Source organism: Mesoplodon densirostris, chromosome 1, assembly GCF_025265405.1.
Source record: "Mesoplodon densirostris isolate mMesDen1 chromosome 1, mMesDen1 primary haplotype, whole genome shotgun sequence".
Taxonomy (NCBI): Eukaryota; Metazoa; Chordata; class Mammalia; order Artiodactyla; family Ziphiidae; genus Mesoplodon; species Mesoplodon densirostris.
In genome coordinates, this window is record NC_082661.1 from 221,127,614 (window position 1) to 221,146,728 (window position 19,115).

The window sequence follows — 19,115 nt, forward strand, 5'->3', positions numbered from 1 at the left end:
TTACAGGGTGAACATAAGTTCTACTTCCCTCCTCTACTGCTACTTCAGGTCAACCGCAGCAAACTTGTAGTTTTGCCAACGTCTTCCCAGCCACGTTGAGCCTACACTCTGCTCACCACGATTCAGGCTGTCTGGGCATGACGTCGAGCAGAGCTCCTTAAATTACCTGTGGAAAAGGGCCAGATTTTTTTTCTTTTAAAATTTATTTCCTATCACAGACTTGGAATTTGTAAAATCCAGTAAGTTGTCAGAACACTGAAGTAAAAATACAACGATCACAATCCCAGTTTTTAAATCAAATTCAATAGACATAGTATGTATGCTGTTTTTTAAACCCTTAAACCTCAACTTCTGTAACTTATTTTGTACTAACAGAAGAGCCCAGTCTGTGGACATTTCAAGTAGGCCTGGCTAGTGGGCAGCCACGTAAAATAAAGCAAGAGCCTTCTTGAGAAAGAATTCATCTTGACGCTGCTATGAAGGTATTTCAGAGATGTGCTTAATAACATCTACAACCCCCTGAATTTATATAAAAGAGGTTATGCTCCATAACATGGGTGGGGCTCATTCAAGCAGTTGAAAGGCCTCAAGAGCAAAACTGGGGTTTCCACGGGGAAGAAATTCTCCCTGTAGACTGCAGCCTCAGCTCCTGCCTGAGGTTTTCCAGGCTTCTGGCCTGCCCTGCAGATTTGGGGCTTGCCAGTTTCCAAAATCAGGTAACCAGTTCCTTGAAATAAGTCTAATTCATGTATATCCTACTGGTTGTTTTTTGGTGAACCCCAAGTGATACAACTTTCCCAAATACCTCATCACCATTTTATTATAAATTTTGTTGTTTGCTGAAATATTTTATTCAGTTAATCTTAATTTTATCACTTTTGGATAGTTAACAATTCAATAAGTAAAGTTTACAGTGAAAAGGGTCACTCCTGGGAACCCTGTCCCCCAGGTACCTAGCTCCACTCCATGGAGGCTACCCATGTTACCACGTTCTGTGCATCTTCAGAGATACCTATCATATACAAGCAAATATGAACATACATCTACATTTTTTCTTCCTATACATAAGTTGTAGCATAGCACACAGTTTCACACCATGCTTTTTCTTCTGAACATTATATGTTTTGGAGATCATTCCATCTCAGTACCTAAAGTCTTCTTCATTCTTTTTTCCATTGGGCAAATGTAGCAATTTCTTTAACCAACCCTCTATGATTAGGGTGAACATATAATCTATCTAAAGTGGGACCCTTCAGAGTTGAAAGGAGCACTAATAATTACACCGAGAACAGCAGGTATAAACTGGCATTGTTACAAAAAAAAAAAAAAACAAAAAACAGGTCACCTCTTCTATGATGGATACTTGTTTCCAATCCTTTAATGTTACTAAATTACAATGACTATAAGTATATACTTTTCACACATCCATATGCATCGGTAACATGAATATCTAGAAGTGGAATTGTGGGCTTTTGTGTCAATTTGACTCAACATGGGGTGCCGAAATTAAATATTTTGTGTCTGTGGGTTATCTTTCTCTGGAGAATCCTAATACATTGGGTGAAAGGTTAGGTGCACTTGAGTTTGGTAGAGCACAGAAATATGATGTACACTGTGCTCCTTAGAATTCTGCTAGTGAATGGTGCACAGTAGGTGCTCAATACCAGGTACAAGTGACAAACTCTGATTGTCAAAAATCCTAGGAGGAAATTAACAACCTTGAATGATGGACTGCATTCCTGAAAATGAAAAGCACATGCTAGAACTGTGATACCAATTTCAGAGATTAAATTAGGCTCATGGATGAGGTTTATTTTCCAACTGACAGTTTATGTTAGGTAAAATGGTCTCCAAACCAGACGTGAAACAGTCACTTATTCGTGTGGTTGAAAGAGTGAATTAAGTTAATTATAGTCTTCAAACGTTTGAAAACAGTCTGGTGGAAAAAACCTACAGAGTGCTCAAACTGTACTTTTAAAAATACTATTTTATTTATACTCATGTATGAAAAAAAAGGGCTATACTACCATGTTTATATACACACCAAGATTGGAAACAATTCAATAATGAATCACATCTAAATTTTATAAAGAATACACAAACACTAAAAAACACTGATTGGTTACAGAAAGCAGAGTGGAAGAAAAAAACCATTAGCTATCATTTTCATTTCCATTAAAGAGCAGCACCCTCTGAGAAGAATCAAATCAGTTAGTAATACTCACCTATACTGCAAAATAATATATACAAAGGAAAGTTAGTGATTGTACTGATTTTATTACTTTTACTAAGCCATTTTATCTTCCTCTCAATGCAAATAAAATAATATGAAGAAAAATATGTCCTCACTATTCACAATAAAAAGAGTCTGCTTCATTCTGCAGGCCTGGCATATTGTACAATAGGGAGCACTTCATGGCTCAAGTGGGTCAAAGTATCATTTTGATTCTGAGCCACCAAATAGAATCTCATGCATATTTGGTGACTGGACTAACTCCATAGGAGCTGTGATAGACTGAACCATTTCTGTGGAATCCCCAGATCTCACAAATAAGAAAAGGCCCTACACAAGAAAAGATAACAATCAATCTGTCCGTAAATTCTATCTATAGGCTCTTTCTCTAGTGTAAGGTGGAAAAAGGGGCCCTTTCTTGAGTACATGGATACAAGTGTTGTTGTGGTCTAAAGATTGCTGGATTGATACTGTCTGATATAATGAAGATAAGGTATACACAGAAACCACTGCCAGATTAAGAAACTTCCACAACTTGTCTCAATTCTTCAAATAATGGAGCAAGTTCCTTTTCTAGGCTGACAATTAGTCCTAAAACAAAGAGATTAAGAAAATTTGAACATTAGAAAAATGTTTATCAAAATGTATAATACTAAAAAAGTAAATTAGACATAGTTCATTCTCCATTACTAAAACATACTTAAAACAAAATATTGTAATTCTAAATAAAGTAATCAAAAACCCATATTCATTATGAAGTTTATTTTTATCATCTATTAACATAAATGAAAATATTTATATGTATTAGAAGACGTAAAATGAATTATATATTGCTATAATTTTGTTAGTTTTGAAAGGAGAACTTTAATTTATACCTTATTATTTCAAAATCTGCACTGATTCAGGAATAATACACATGATTTTTACTAAAAAAGGGTATACTTTTTTCCTGAGCCAATTTTAATGAACTTTATCAAGATAGGTAGATAGCAAAGGAATAATCAAATATTTATTATAAAAATTCAATAAAGCTAAGATATAAATGGGTATTTCAAATGAAAACAATAATTTTAAAGATGCTTGGTAGGAGTACAAAACATACACTGAAAGAAACAAACTAGTCTAGAAATTAGCTTCTCCTTAGTTTACCAGAGTAGAAGGCTATATATATCTTAAATACTGCCTGTTTTAAGCTCAGATAAAGATCTTCCTCTGTCTCACAGAGCATTAAAAGCATCTGGGATTCTCAAGGAAATGTTCTAAGTATCAATACTAAAATACAGTCCTGCACATTATCATAATTTATAACAACTGATGATTTTATCACATGACTGATTTATCAGAACTGAGGTTTAATATAGTTTTAAAACATTGACACCACTACTATCCTACACAATTTATAAAGTGTTTTCACATATGATATTTTATAGCTTCAAAACATTTAGAAATGGAAGAGACCCAATAGATCATCAAATCTAAACCCCTCATTTTAAAGATGAGGAATCTAAATACAGGCTTCAGTGACATAGCTGGAAACAAAGCGGGCTCAAAGACCTTGGAAAGAAAAAAAACAGAAAAGGAATGTATAACAGTTCTAACAGTGGTGAAATATGAAGGAGACAGACCTTAAAAAAATTCCACTTTAACCAAAAGAGGAAAAAAATTACAATTCAACTGAATACTGTCATTATTTTACATGAAAATAGACAGTGAAGGCTACTGGATATAATGAGATCTTACTATCCTCTTTAGAAAGTACAGCTTCCCAGTGTTTGTCCTCAAATTCTTCCACCCTAAAGAAGAATGAGTATATTCATCCTAGTCACAATCTTTAAATTCTCAATCACATTCATCTTGCCCACTATTGTTCAAGATTTTATAGATTGGTCTATATGGAACTGAACTTATCCTTGATCATTTTTATGTGTTCTGTTTGGTTATCTTCTTTACTCTTCTTTGTTTTCTTAAACTGTTGTAACTTGAGCAAGATATAGCATTCAAGAGGTGAAGATAATTAATTTTCCTTTCTATCTTAAACGATCACTTACCTATACACTGTCTCATTTGAACTAAAAAATAACCGCACAAGATCGAGAAAGCAGATATTAGCTCCATTACACAGATAAGAAAACACAGTTCAGAGAAGTTACACTTCCAGAGATCAAGGAACAGATGGTAGACTGGGCCATGAATTTAGGTTTTCTTACTCTAAATCTGCTATTCCTATCATATTAGACTGCTCAGATATGGTATTATAAAGAATTAAAAGCTGTATTAAAACACACCTGTATTAGCATTGCTGCTGGCTATGAAACTCACCACCAAAGGTAAACGATTGAATTGAACCACCTAAAAAGAGAACAAGATCTAAATAATATGTTACATAGTGAAAAGGTAGTGTAATTCAGATGAAATATCTTAATCTTCTAAAAAACTTTAAATGGTCAATGTGTAAGATACTAGCCTAACATCATGGTATTACATCATGAAAACATGCAACAGCTGAAAAGAAGTATTTCCATAAAACAGGCTTACTGATTATCTCTTAGAGACATTAATACTACTTAGCCTGGAAAGTTTTTAAGGTGGGGCTGTGTCTTCTTCATCTTTTTTTATCTTCTAAAGCCCTGCAGAGTGTCAATTACATAATAGGGGCTCAATAAGTATTTGATAAGCAAATAGGTCAAGGCAGTATTTCTCAGTCATGCAAGTGGTTATAACTTAATCATCTTCTGCCTCCTCTGAACCACTGTAATTTAAATTTAAATTAACTTTGAATCAACTATGTTTTTAAAAAATTTAGCTTCAACCTAACCCTTATTGGCTAAATTAAAGGTCAGATGGGCTGGTTATCTCTTGCCAAATAGACATTAAAATATATAACTTTTAAGATAAAAAATGTCACTTATGTAGCATCAGTAGTACATGAAATACTCTGGGAAACACTGTTCTAAAGTAGAAGTGATTGATTTATTCTAAAGAAGAAAATCCAGCTGGAGGTCAAGAGATATGTAGCAACTAATTTCTTTCCCACAAATAATAACCTCACTTATTTTATATATTTCAAACCAAATGAAGGAATTAGTAGCGATAACAAATTTAAATAACTTATCATTTGACTTTCAAGGAAAATTCTGTATCTGTCACCACCACAACAATTTAAAAAGTGTGTCATTTGAGAAATCACAGTTGTTAAATAAGCTAAGGGCACCATCTACTGGAGGTAATAGTGACCTGACGTACCCTTTTTAGGATAACATATACTTTACTACTAAATCTTTTAATCTAATTTTCTATATTAATTAATTCCTGAAATGTGAAAAAAATTACTACAGTTTAACATAACCAATTTGAAGGTTAAGATTTTATAACTCCATCCCCTTCGAAACTAAAATTTAGAATTATAAAACAAACTATTTTATACAGAAGACATAATAATAGTTGAAATCATCAGGAAACCATTTGATAATTATGAACTTACCTGGTAGGTGTTATAGTAACAGATGATACTTTTATTTTTTGAAAGTCCAAGTTTGCTCCCTTGGTCTGTGGCAAGGGCAAAAGTAGACAAGAAACCAGGTCTCAAAGCATGCTCTGGAGCATTATCATTGGCCACTGGAAATAGAAATGATTTAAGTAAAAATTATGCAGGAAATATGGTAGGGAAAAGATCTAGAGCACTTTTTTTTAACATAAACCTGTAAAAAAATGAGCACAACGGTTATGCTTCACACTACTGAAAATCATATTATTAACTGGGTCTCATCAATTTAGGTGGGAAAAACCACTCAGCCAGAAGTTGAGTGATCATAACTAAGGGAAGAAATGCTGGTTCTCACAATTTTTAAAATTTTTCAAATGAATACTAATTGTTTCCATTTTCTTAATATCTAGCTTAAAACACAGATTATGATTATCAGTACAATTAATAAATTGAATGTTTTGGTTAACTGAGAGCAAAGCTAGAATAGTAAAAAAAGGCTTCAAAAACCTTTGCTCTTATAAAACCCACAGAAGTATCTTTTGTAGATGATAATAATTCTACAACTGGCCATGTGTTTTAAGTTTCTTTCACTCATTGAACGGTCTAAGTGGAGTTAGTTGTACCAGTAAGTGCTGAGCTTAAGGCTTTTAACATAGCGATTGTCAGAAAGAACTCAGAACTGGAAAATCTCTGAGATTACTTTCTTCAAAGCCCTCATTACAGAACTGAGAAAAGGTAAGTGACTTGCCCATGGCTACCTATGTTCTATGCTGGGTTAGAAAGCACACTGGATCACACATCAGGAGATGATGGGTTCTTTGCCTATCTTGTCACTGACTCAGGTGCAACTTTGGACTGACAATGTATTCTTTGTGCTTGACCATTTTCATTTATAAAATGAAAGAACTAAATTAGCTAATTTCTAAACTTTCTTTCAATTCTAAAGTCTGAAATTATCTGACATATATGATAACCCCAGGTGGAAAATAAATTGTAAACAAAATATGCAGAACATTATTTAATCTTTCTGTGACATATATACTTAAAAAAAAGAGGTAAAACTCAGGTAAAAAGAATTTTTTTCTTTTTCTTCTTTTTTTTTTCCCTTAGGTTAACCAGTTCTTCTTTAGGCAAAAATTATTGTTAGATTCTGGTTAACTAAAGTAATTGTGAAGTTAAAAGTTTTTCAAAATCTTATTTCTAGTAAGGAAAAGAAAGAGTAAACAAAACAATAAATTTATGTTAATTCAAATGTATAGAAGTTTATCCTAAAACTACTAGCAATATTGATAAAAAACATATATTGGGGGAGTCTGTGTATATAATATATCTAGCTGCATATATGTCCACTCTCATCACTTAGATTTACTAATCGTTTACATAAAATGTCTCTAATGGGAAACTGGGTTTGTGATAAATCCATGCTTAAACTCTGGATGATATCGTGATACATTTGATATATAATAAGTTACTTAAGATTCCCACCCAGCCTTCAACACACAAAAGCAAACATTTCCTCCCAAACTAAGACCATCTCCTGAATGTACTGAAATGAGTTATTTTATGCTTGCCTTCTATATTACTCAGATATAAATACATTTTTATTCAAAAGCAAACATGACACTGGCATGTAATTGCTCCATTTTACCTTTAATGACAGGCACTCCATCTCTATCTGACACAACAATAGCATGGAGCCCCTCAACACTAGAAAGAAAAAAATAAGTTAAAATATTATAAAACATTTTCTCAAAATATGTACCTTCAAAGTCATAATGGTAATTTTCATGTATATTTCTGAAAAACCATGGGAATCAATTATTGATATAAGCTCCTATAACATGTTTGCCAAAACTCTTCCACCATAACAAGCAAAAACAGACACAGTTGCCTTCACACAACTTATAATATAAAAGGAGAGCAGCTATCATTCAGGTCACCTCACGCAAATATAAAACTACAACTTGGGAAGTGCCATTAAGAGATATGTGGGGATACGTGAGCCTATAAAAGGGGGGTTGATTCAGACAGGTGGGTCAGGGAAGGCTTCCCCGAGGAAGGGGTATCTCAGCTGAGATGCTATGGTACTAAGAAAAGAGGGGCAGAAAGATCATTGTAAGCTGAGGGAACAGGACAGAAAGAATGGAGGTCATACAGCAATCCTTTCAGCCACGCCTACACAAGAAGTAAGCAGAATGGTTAAGTCTACAGCTGTGAAGTTAGAAAGACCTGGTTTCCAGTTCAGAGTCTGGTGCTTACTGTTTAAGCTACCTTGCGTCAGTTACAAAACCTCTCTCTAAGTCTCAGTTAATCTGAAAATGGGGATAATTGTACTTATTTGGCTACTGTGAAATAAAATAATGCATGTAAAGAAGAGGGTGGTTGGTACATAATTAACATTCAAAAATATTAATTAACATCAATGTTGTCACCTGTGCACACTGAGAATGACATAATTTATCCATGCAGTTTAAATACTAAATTATTAGTGAGCATCCTTAGAGCGCAATAATGTTAAAAATCATAATGGGGAAACATCCTCAAACTTTCATCATTTACAAAGGACCTACAGCCCCTTAACTATAACACAAAGCCTACAGTCCTGTAACTACAGGCACGCCTCATTTTACTGGGCTGCACTTTATTGAGCTTTGATAACCCTGCACCGAGCAGGTCCATGGGCACCATTTTCCCAACAGCATGTGCTCACTTTGTGCTTCTGTGTCACATTTTGATAATTCTCACAGTATTTCAAACTTTTTCATTATTACCATATTTGCTATGGTGATCTGTGATAAATGATCTCTGATGTTACTATTGTAATTATCTTGGGGTGCCACAAACCATGTCCATACAAGATGGTGAACTTAACTGATGAATGTTGTGTGTTGTGACTGCTCCACTGACTGGCGGCTTCCCCACCTCTCTCCCTATTCCCTGTGACATAACAATATCGAAATTAGGCCAGTTAGTAACCCTACAATAGCCTCTAAGTGTTCTAGTGAAAGGAAGAGTCACACATCTCTCATTTAAGTCAAAATCTAGAAATTACTAAGCTTAGTGAGGAAGGCATGTCGAAAGCTAAAACAGGCCAAAAGCTAGGCCTCTTGCACCAAACAGCCAAGTTGTGAACACAAAGGAAAAGTTCTTGAAGGGAATCAAAAGTGTTACTCCAGTGAATACACAAATGGTAAGAAAGCAAAACAGCCTTATTACTGATATGGAGAATGTGTTAGTGGTCTGGATAGATGATCAAACCAGCCACAACATTCCCTTAAGCCAAAACCTAATCCAGAGTAAGACCCTAACTCTCTTCAATTCTATGGAGGCTAAGAGAGGCGAGGAAGCTGAAGAAGAAAAATTTGAAGCTAGGAGGTTGGTTTAAGTAAAGAAGCTGTCTCCGTAACATCAAAGCACAAGGCAAGTGCTGATACAGAAGCTGCAGCAAGTTATCCAGAAGATCTAGCTAGAAGATCTAGCTAAGATAATTAATGAAGATGGCTACACTAAACAGCAGATTTTCAATATAGATGCAACAGCCTTCTATCGGAAGAAGATACCATCTATGACTTTCATAGCTAGAGAGAAGAAGTCAATGCCTGGCTTCAGAACTGCACAGGACAGGCTGACTCTCTTGTTAGGGGCTAATACACCTGGTGACCTTAAGCTGAAGCAAAATGCTCATTCACCATTCTGAAAATCCTAGAGTGCTTAAGAATCAATGCTACATCTACTCTGTCTGTGCTCTATAAATGGAACAACAAAGCCTGGATGACAGCACATCTATTTACAACATGCTTTACTGAATATGTTAAGCCCACTGCTGAGACCTACTGCTCAGAAAAAGATTCCTTTCAAAATATGACTGCTCACTGACAAAGCATCTGGTCACTCAAGAGCTCCGATGGAGACGTACAATGACATTAAGGTTGTTTTCATGCCTGCTAACACAATATCCATTCTACAGCCCATGGATCAAGGAGTACTTTGGACTTTTGAGCCTTATTATTTAAGAAATACATTTCATAAGGCTACAGCTGCCATGGACAGTGATTCCTCTGATGGATCTGGGCAAAGTAAATTGAAAACCTTCAGGAAAGGAGTCACCATTTTAGATGCCATTAAGAACATTCATGATTCATGGGAAGAGGTCAAAATAACATTACAGGAGTCTGGAAGAAGTAGACTCCAACCCTCAGGGATGACTTTGAGGGGTTTAAGACGGAGGAGGTAACTCAGATATGGCGAAACAGCAAGAGAACTAGAATTAGAAGTGGAGGCTGAAGATGTGACTGAATTGCTGCAATCTCAGGATAAAACTTTAATGAATGAGCAGTTGCTCTTTATGGATGAACAAAGAAAGTGGTTTCTTGAGATGCAATCTATTCCTGGTGAAGATTCTGTAAAGACTGTTGAAATGACAACAAAGGATTTAAATATTACACAAAACTTAGTTGATAAAGCAGCAGCAGGGTATGAGAGGATTGACTCTAATTTTGAAAGAAGTTCTACTGTAGGTGAAATGCTATCAAACAGCCTTGCATACTTCAAAGAAATTGTGAAAGGAAGAGTCAATCGACATGGCAAACTTCACTGTGGCCTTATTTTAAGAAACTGCCACAGCACCCCAACCTTCAGCACCCACCACCCCGATCAGTCAGCAGCATCAGCACTGAGGCAAGACCCTCCACAAGCAGAAACATTACAACTCACTGAAGGCTCAGATGACGGTTAGCATTCTTTAGCAAAAAAGTATTTTTTCAAGGAAGTGTTTCTTACCTAAGGCATGTGCATTGTTTTTTTAGACATAATGTTATTACATGCTTATCAGACTACAGTATTAGTGTAAACATAACTTTTATATGCAATGGGAAACCAGAAAAATTGTGTGACTCGCTTTATTTTGATATTCACTTTACCATGGTGGTCTCCTCAGAAATATGTTTACTGTCCCTACTATATCCCCGAATTACCCCCTCCTTATGGTGTTAACCTTAATATTTTAACTTAGGAATGAGGAATATTAATATTAACTTAATGTGCAGATACTGAAATTAAACTTTCTAAAAATCTCCTTGTCAAAAATTTTCAAGTCAGAGAAGTGTGATTAAAATTCAAGTAGAAAATGTTACAAACAAAACTACTTATCTCCCTCACTTAATTAAAATAAAAATGATGAAAACAACTGTCTATCAATATTTACTGGTATTATTTTCTATTATCATTCAGTCTTGAAACTATCTATGGATTAAAACGTACTCTATAAAGTTAATACATAAAAACAAATATTTGTCAGTTAAAAACTAGGTTATAGGAAAACATATCCTACAGATACTTGTACACATGCAAATTAACTTTGTGCAACCGTCAATAGCAACACTACTTGAAAGAGGAAAAGACTGGAAACTTAACTGACCATCAAGAAGGACAAATTAAATATGTTATGACACGCAAAAACCATGGACTATTCTGCAACCACTCTTTATGTACTGAGTGACTGACCTCAAAGTTACAGTAAGTGAAAAAACACACATTTTGAATAGCGTGTACAAGAACCAACAACTTATGTAATACCGTGTGTAGGCATGTGAGGGTATATGTTGCAATGGACTAAATGTTTGCCATCACCCACAAAATTCGTATCTTGAAACCCTAATCCCAGTGTGCTGTTATTTGAAGGTGGGGCCTTTGGGAGGTAACTGATCATGAGGATGGAGCTCTCAGGAATAGGATCAGCAGGCTTATCAGAGGCCAAAGAGCTAGCTAGCCCTCCTTCCACCACATGAGGATATGAGAAGTCAGCAACCTATAACCCAGAAGAGAGTCCTCACTATAACCAGACCATGCTGGCACCCTGATCTCAGACTTCTAGCCTCCAGAACTGTGAGAAATAAATTTCGGTTGTCCATACGAAATCCAGTGTATGGTACTTTGTTATAGCAGCCTGAACTAAGACATATGAGTATATGTGCAAATACATGTGCTAATATACATTTGCTTGCAGGTGCATAAAATCTCTCTGAAGGTAACAATGGATGCCTCTGAGACAGGAGTTGTGCAGCTGAAGGACAGGGATAGGAGGCTCTGCACTCTATGTCCTTCAGTTAACTTTCGAATTTTGAACTTTATAAATGTATTGCCTACTCAAAAAATAAGCCAATTGAAAAACAGGTAAAGAGTACTAAAAAATGTTTAGAAATATTTGTATCACCATAGGTAACTTCTTTTTTCTTATTTTCATGGTAATTAATTTAAAGGCCAATTAATGTACCAAAAGAGGAGGAAGAAATAAAAGGACATTCTTTTTAATGGATTTCAAATCCACAGCTATAAAAGCTCAACAAAGTAGAAAAATGACTCATATATTTAAAGGAACCATTTAAAGAAATCAGGTCACAAATATAAAACGTGTTTCCAATTCTATACACAGTGAACCAAGAAAAACATGAATACATCTTACTAATAACTGAAAATAACTATGATGTATTAATAGTACGCTACACTTTTAGAGGGGATAAATTGAATTTTATGAAATATCCTACAGAAATCTAAACCTTAAGCTAAGTGAAACAAATATTTTTATCCTAAAAAAGCAAATGTTACATTAGTAATCAAAGATATCACACTTAGTTCTATTCATATAATGATAAAACATTTGGTTTTAACACAAGAAGCTGTGAATATTAAAGCCTGTGACTGTTTTGAGTCACAATCAGATTTGAAAATACAAATCCAAGATCTATATTTAACAGAGAATTCAAATGAACAAAAGCACATTCCATTCACATGTTATCTCTGACTTGGTTGCTGAAAGTCGTAACGGTAAGAATTAAAAGCATGAACCCACAAGATAGGGGTAGGGGATTAAGAGGTACAAACTATTATGTATAAAATAAGCTACAAGGATATACTGTACAACACAGGCAGTAGAGCCAATATTCTATAATAACTATAGATGGAGCATAACCTTTAAAAAGTATGAATCACTATATTGTATACCTGTAACTTATATAATATTGTACATCAACTATACTTCAATTTGAAAAAATTATTCTTTCAAAAAATAAAAAAAGAAAGAAAGAAAAAGCATGGACCCACAGCTCTGGAGCCAGGCTACCTGTGTCCAAACCCCTTAACTTTACATACATCTAGCAACAAATCAAAGTGTATATTCTATGACTTTTCTTTACGTGTTATTACGTATTCATTTTTTTAGCTCTTGGGTGCAATAAGCCCACTTTCAAGAAATGATCACGAAAATGAACCAAAGTGGCCTCAGTCATTATGGGAAAAAAAACACACAGTACTAATCCCTTTCCTTCTACTGTGGAAAGATGTTCATTATGTTTTTACAAATACCCTTTTCACATATATCAACTATGCTTCTGTTCCTATATTTTGTCACCAGTGTGATATCCCTCCCTCTCCCCAGGCCAATTTTATCATCATTTTAATATGCTAAGCCTCCAATAAGGTAAATACAGGTAAGCACAGAAAGCCCTTATTTTGTATGGTTCCAATATGGACACATTTTAGTTACCACAATTTAGTTAAATAATACCACTCTCCCCCAGCAGCTTGGGTAAAGTCTCAGTTAGCGTGGTATATTAGCTGAACAACTGCATAAAGTACAAGCTTAGCTAACTCTTCACAAATCACTATGTAAGTAACTCTGTAAATAACAGATGCAAACTGTGATCAGTAACCAGTCACACCACTTCTTTCAGAGTGTGTTGGTGATTGTTCATGGAGCATGTTATGCAGTTTTTGACAAGATAGCAAAGCATTTAGTTTTGTTATTTTCTTGTCTTCCAGTGACAAACCATGTGACCAAAAAAAAAAAAAAAGGATAACTGAAATAGGGAACAGCCAATAAAGATGAAATGCAGCAAAGAAATGAAAAGTGATAATGCTGGAATAGAGAGTAAACAGTTATAGAAGAAACGGGTGGCTGAGGAATGCTGACGCTTGCTGCTGTGCACTAGATGTGCAGCCAGAACAACTTAGTGAAAGCAAATGTACTGATGTAATTAAGAAAAGTGGTTGTGATGAACAGGATAAAGATGTCCCAGAGGAAGTGACACTGGCAAGAACCTCACACTAAAGGAACTCTCAGAGATATTTCACATCATTGAAAGTACAAAGGACAGGGACTTCCCTGGTGGCGCAGTGGTTAAGAATCCGCCTGCCAATACTGGGGACACAGGTTTGAGCCCTGGTCCTGGGAGATCCCACATGCCACAGAGCAACCAACTAAGCCTGTGCACCACAACTACTGAGCCTGCGCTCTAGAGTCCACGAGCCACAACTACTGAGCCCGTGTGCCACAACTACTGAAGCCCGTGTGCCTAGAGTCCGTGCTCCGCAACAGGAGAAGCCACCGCAGTGAGAAGCCTGTGTGCAGCAATGAAGACCCAACGCAGCCAACAATGAATAAAATAAAATAAATAAATTTATTTAAAAAAAAGAAAGTTCAAGGAACAAACTTCTGGAAGCTAATCCAAAGTTAGAAAGAAATACACCAATTTGCCAGGCACAGAAAAGATGCCTGTTCCTTCTCTTAAGGATACACCTTTCAAATATCTGAAGGTACAATATATGAAAAGAAGTGGACACTGTTCAAACTACTTTTGATAAGTTTTTTTCAAAGAAATAAACACCTTAATTCTCAATGTTTCTAATGTTTTAAATTATAGTGTATTAAACAAATATTAGTTTTAGCACTTGTTTCCATTTCCCTAAATATAACCAACAATAAGAGAAGTTTTAATGTGTTGGCAACATTTTTTAAAGGTCACAAAACAAAAGTAAGTTTTCTCATTGATTATTAAAACTGCTTTGGACAGTTCCAGCTTGTGTGGTCATTTTTATGGCCCTGCCCTACTGTGCAAAGCTGAGGCTGCTGGTACTCCTGATCATTAGGCTGAGAACAGAATCGGCAGCTTGTCTTTACAGCTGCCAGTACTAGGAAGGAGACAGTAAAAATGAATCTAAGCATCATATTAACATAAAGTCAATGGTAACAAATAACACTTCAGTAGTGATTTCTTCCTGAGTAGAGAAGAACATAGATAAATCAAAACTAGAAGATAATACTAATTTCAACTGCTCTGTAATCAGAGTAAAGGCACAAGCTTAGGCAAACCACACAAACCAATTTAGGCAAAAATCCAAACAAGCGTTTTTTTTCCCCCCACCTATGTAAATTGACATCTAAAACCTTTTTAACATCAAACAGATTCAGAGAATAAGAAATAAAAAAAAAAGGATCTCACTACATATTCTGCTATATTAATTCAAAGGTTATTCAATTCTTCTGGAATGTGAAAATGCATGTCTCAATATATTCCTCTCTTTCATGCCCTTAACTCTAAGGTATCATTTTACATTAAACTAAATGTGAATTTTAATTCAACTAAAGTGACAAAGTCCTTTCAATCAGTAAAATGCCTAAAAGGAAGTCACTGTCCTCAACACAAGAGCCTAATTTACAAAATGGTGCATCAGATGGACTGTGGGCAGGTAGAAGAAAGTCTTGTGATTTTTCCAAGTATGAGCTGCTAAGTCTAGCATTTTCCGGTTATGTAGACTCAGCAATTAGGTCTTACAAGCAATGTTAAAAATAAAGGCAAATTCTTAGGTTTTTTCCCCTTGAAATTACTCCAACTACTTCAAAGTACAATCCAGTAAATGGCTATGAAAGAACTCTAAAGTGGCAAGAAATCTGGGTTCTAGCCCTCTGGCATTCACTAGCTGTTTAACCTCAGACAAGTCATGTAACTTCTCTAGGGCTCATGTTGTTTATCTGCAAACTCAAAGCATATCACTTGCACGACATAAGATTATGTTAGGTATTTGAAAGTGCTAAATAATAGCATAATACACATATATTAGTCTAAGATAAACAGAAACAAAATACTACATAAAATTAACATATGTTAAGCAGAATTTATTTACTAACAGATTAGTAATTTTTTACCTTGGTAATTTTTTGTACAGGAATCGTTTTAGGTCCTGAAAGAGAATATAAAAAATCGTATTATAATAATAATGCCTTGTACGGGTTCTCTAGACACTGTCCTATCCACATCTCAGGTAACTTAAGTATTCATTCATAACCATTCTTGCTTGTGTTCTTTCTCTGATTTTGATGCTTTAACTAGTTGTGTGATTTCCAACAAGTTAACTAACCTTTTTCGCTAAGCCTCAGTTTCATTATTTGTTGAGTAGGGATAATTATAGAACCTACATCATAAGATTGTTATTGAAGTTTATTGATACAATGCATGTAAAGTGATTAGCATATCCAGAAGTGGAAGCACAAATACATATTAGCAGTAATATTAGATCATACTTTTCATACTACTGTACATCTTCTTGTTGCTAACTTTTGTGTTCATTTGAGAATATATTATGAACATCTTTCCATATCCACAGACTTTCTAACATCACTTTAACGGTCTTGGGTAAGTTGACGAGCTTCTCTGAAACTCAATTTCCTCGTACGACTAAAGACAAACCACAATGTGTGTCAAGTGTTTAGCATGGAACATAATTATGACTAAAGAAACAGAAGACTACATTGTCTCATTACACTCTTTCATCTGGGGAGTTTCATTGACAATCCCGGCATCGATTATGAGCTCTACATAGGTAAATCAGACTGTTTTGGCCCTTTAATCCCTACTATTCTCCAAACCTGAACGTTCACTTTATTTCATGTTATCACCACCAGCTTACCTTTGCACACACTACCACAAAGCTCAACTCATCACTTTTCATCCGAAATCCAGATTTCCCCAATCTCTTCTTGTTTCCACTAATGGCACTACCAATCCCTGTTACTTACTCAGCTTTGAAACATAAAGTAATATTTAAGCCAAAACTCACGTGTGTCACTTTAAAAATCACTGGTGAAGCCAAATGTTTTTAAACTGATGTTCTTCTCTCCTTTCCAAATGATGTTACAGTTTAGGTTCAGTTTACTGTTTATGACTTACACTGGCCTCCCAACTGGTATGACGGTCTACCATTTCTACCCCACACAGTTCTGCACAATGCCAATAATCATATTATTCTCCTTCTCTAAATCTATAATTGCAGTGATTCTCAACCCTGGCTATGGAAAACACCTAGAGAGTATAAAAAGAACTCTGATGCCTTGTTTGGAGGTGCTCCCCAGATGATTCCCTGTGCAGCCAAGATCAAGAATCAACGTTTGAATGGCTCTCCACTGTTTACCAAATTATGTACAAATTCTGTAGACATTGGAGGCTCTCTACAATATGGTCTACAACTAATTTTACAGTCCTGCTTCCTACCACTCCCTCATACACTTCCTCAGCCGCAGCTGAACTGGACTATTTACAGCTCCTCCATATACATCTCTTCCTTTCCTATCTCTAACTTTGCTTATGCTATTCATTCTACTAGTCATACCTTCTCGACCTTTAAAAAAAAAAAACCTGCTACTCATCATTTAGAGCTAATCTCAACCACCAAATACTCCAAACCAGCTTTCCTGATAAAGACAAACCGAGGCAATCCCTCTCTCCTTTGAATTTTTACACAATATTGTATGCATATCTATGATCACTTGCTTACTATACTTTTTTTTTTAACTTTAGAAACCCTTAAGGAAAGAAATCATACCTTAGTCATCTTTATTTCTCTCACAGCCCTTACTACAGAAATCTTTTGAAGGGAGATGCTGAAAAGAATTTAGTGATTTGATTATGCCTGGAGAATAAGGCCTCAAAAATATAATGGAAGACACCCAAAAATGAAGTGATAAAGGCAAAAAAGTTGCTAACTGTTGAAAAACATAATCTTGCAACCTAAACAGAAAAATCCGATTCATATTGATGTTGAATGACCCTTTAGTGTGCTGGTTAAGAGCACGGGCTCTGGATTCAGTCTGCTTGGGTTGCTATCTTGACTCCACAACTTCCTAGTTGTGTAACCTGAGGAAGTCACTTGATCTTTCTGTGCTTTAGCACCCTCATCTATAACACAGGGACAATAATAATAGTGCCTACCTCATAAAAGTTACTGTAAGAATTAAATGAGTGTATGTTCAATGTTCCAAAGAATGTTTAGCACGTATGTCAGCAAAATAACAGTATGTAAACTATAAACAAACAGACGTTAACAGTATTAATTACCTGCTGTTTCTAGGAGTGAAGTTCTCTAAATTTATAATTTTGCTTGTATTGCTGTGCTAAAGAGGTGTTGGTTATAAATCATCTGCAATTGCTACAATGAGCTCAGAGAGACATAACACTTACTGGAAAAAGATTCAGAGCAACAAACCATCATTTAGAAATCGAAATGGTAGATATGCAGAGCTTCTCTCATGCCCGCAGAACTGGGGCGTGAGAAAAATAAAATCTTCTCAACCTCAGGCACCTTAGAGTCCTCCACGCCCACTCCTGGCAGAAACTCGGGACCCCGCTAACTACTCAAATTAATCTCTCACTTCGGACCCTAGAGAAAATAATGAAGTGGAGGGAAGCGCTAAAACGAAATAAATTTGTACTTAGGAAGCGCCACCTCTCCCCGCCCACTCTCCTTCTTGTGTTAACTCACATCCGCCATGATGAACCCCTTCCTCTCGCAGGATCAGTCTCCACGCCTGAAAAAGAAACTCCTGGTGACTCTCCTCTCACCACTTCCTCGCCCTCCCCACCTCCAACCCAATACGCGGGGTCAGCTTTCCTCAGGGTCAGACAAGGATCCGCGGCTCCAGGGCTCGTGCCAGGGAGGCTGAAGGCACTCGGAGTTTCCACATGCCCAGACGGGTAACCGAGATGCCTGACCTCAGCTCACTTCACCCTCTCACCCCCAAAACTCAGGCCTAAAGGGGAGGCGAAAGGGGCGTCCTCTCTTCCGTCTCACCGCCCGCGCCACCTGCGGGCCCAAGCCTAACAGCGGGCAAACTGGCTCCAGTTACCTGGGTTTCTGGGCTGCCCGGTTCCCTGAGCTGTCACTTCAGACGACAGCTTCTGACACAGGTTCCGCTAAAAGCCGCTGTCACGTGATTTGTAACCGCCTCCGTGCTCCAGGAAGCACTTCCCAGACCTCCGACCCCGGTGACGCCGGATTTCCGGGGAGGTGCTTCGGCAAAAGGGAGAGCGCAGTCGCGCGACGCGCCCAGCCCGACCCCTGCCCCGCAACCCGGGGGCTGCTTCTGCGCCTGCACGGAGACCCGGACGTCGCGACCTCTGCTGTTGGATCGAGATTCCTAAGAGATCGCGGAGCCGTGAAGACCCCCGGAAAACGCAAGCAGGAAGACGTTTTTGTTTGGAGAGGGTGGAAAAATCTCATTAGTTTTTTTTTTAGGGTCCGTTATCTTAAAACCTCTTCTTGTAGATGGAGAAATTTGAAGGGTGGTGTTAC

General features: G+C 36.5%; 1 protein-coding gene across 2 annotated transcripts; it reads right to left on the reverse strand.

The window, feature by feature from the left end:
• Positions 1-110: 110 nt before the first annotated feature.
• LAMTOR3 (late endosomal/lysosomal adaptor, MAPK and MTOR activator 3) lies at positions 111-18,764 on the reverse strand. 2 transcript variants are annotated; one of them, XM_060115440.1, is made up of 8 exons: positions 18,670-18,764; positions 18,306-18,351; positions 15,697-15,731; positions 7,366-7,424; positions 5,715-5,848; positions 4,519-4,582; positions 3,974-4,026; positions 2,744-2,824 (listed from the first exon to the last, which is right to left on the reverse strand). In XM_060115440.1, exons 2-8 carry the CDS (start codon positions 18,312-18,314, stop codon positions 2,819-2,821), a joined length of 360 nt encoding a protein of 119 aa, XP_059971423.1. In that variant the 5' UTR covers positions 18,315-18,351; positions 18,670-18,764; the 3' UTR covers positions 2,744-2,818. The 2 variants fall into 2 exon arrangements, with proteins under 2 accessions (XP_059971422.1, XP_059971423.1); XM_060115439.1 differs by lacking the exon at positions 3,974-4,026 and having other exon boundaries at positions 111-2,824.
• Between the last annotated feature and the right edge of the window lie 351 nt (positions 18,765-19,115).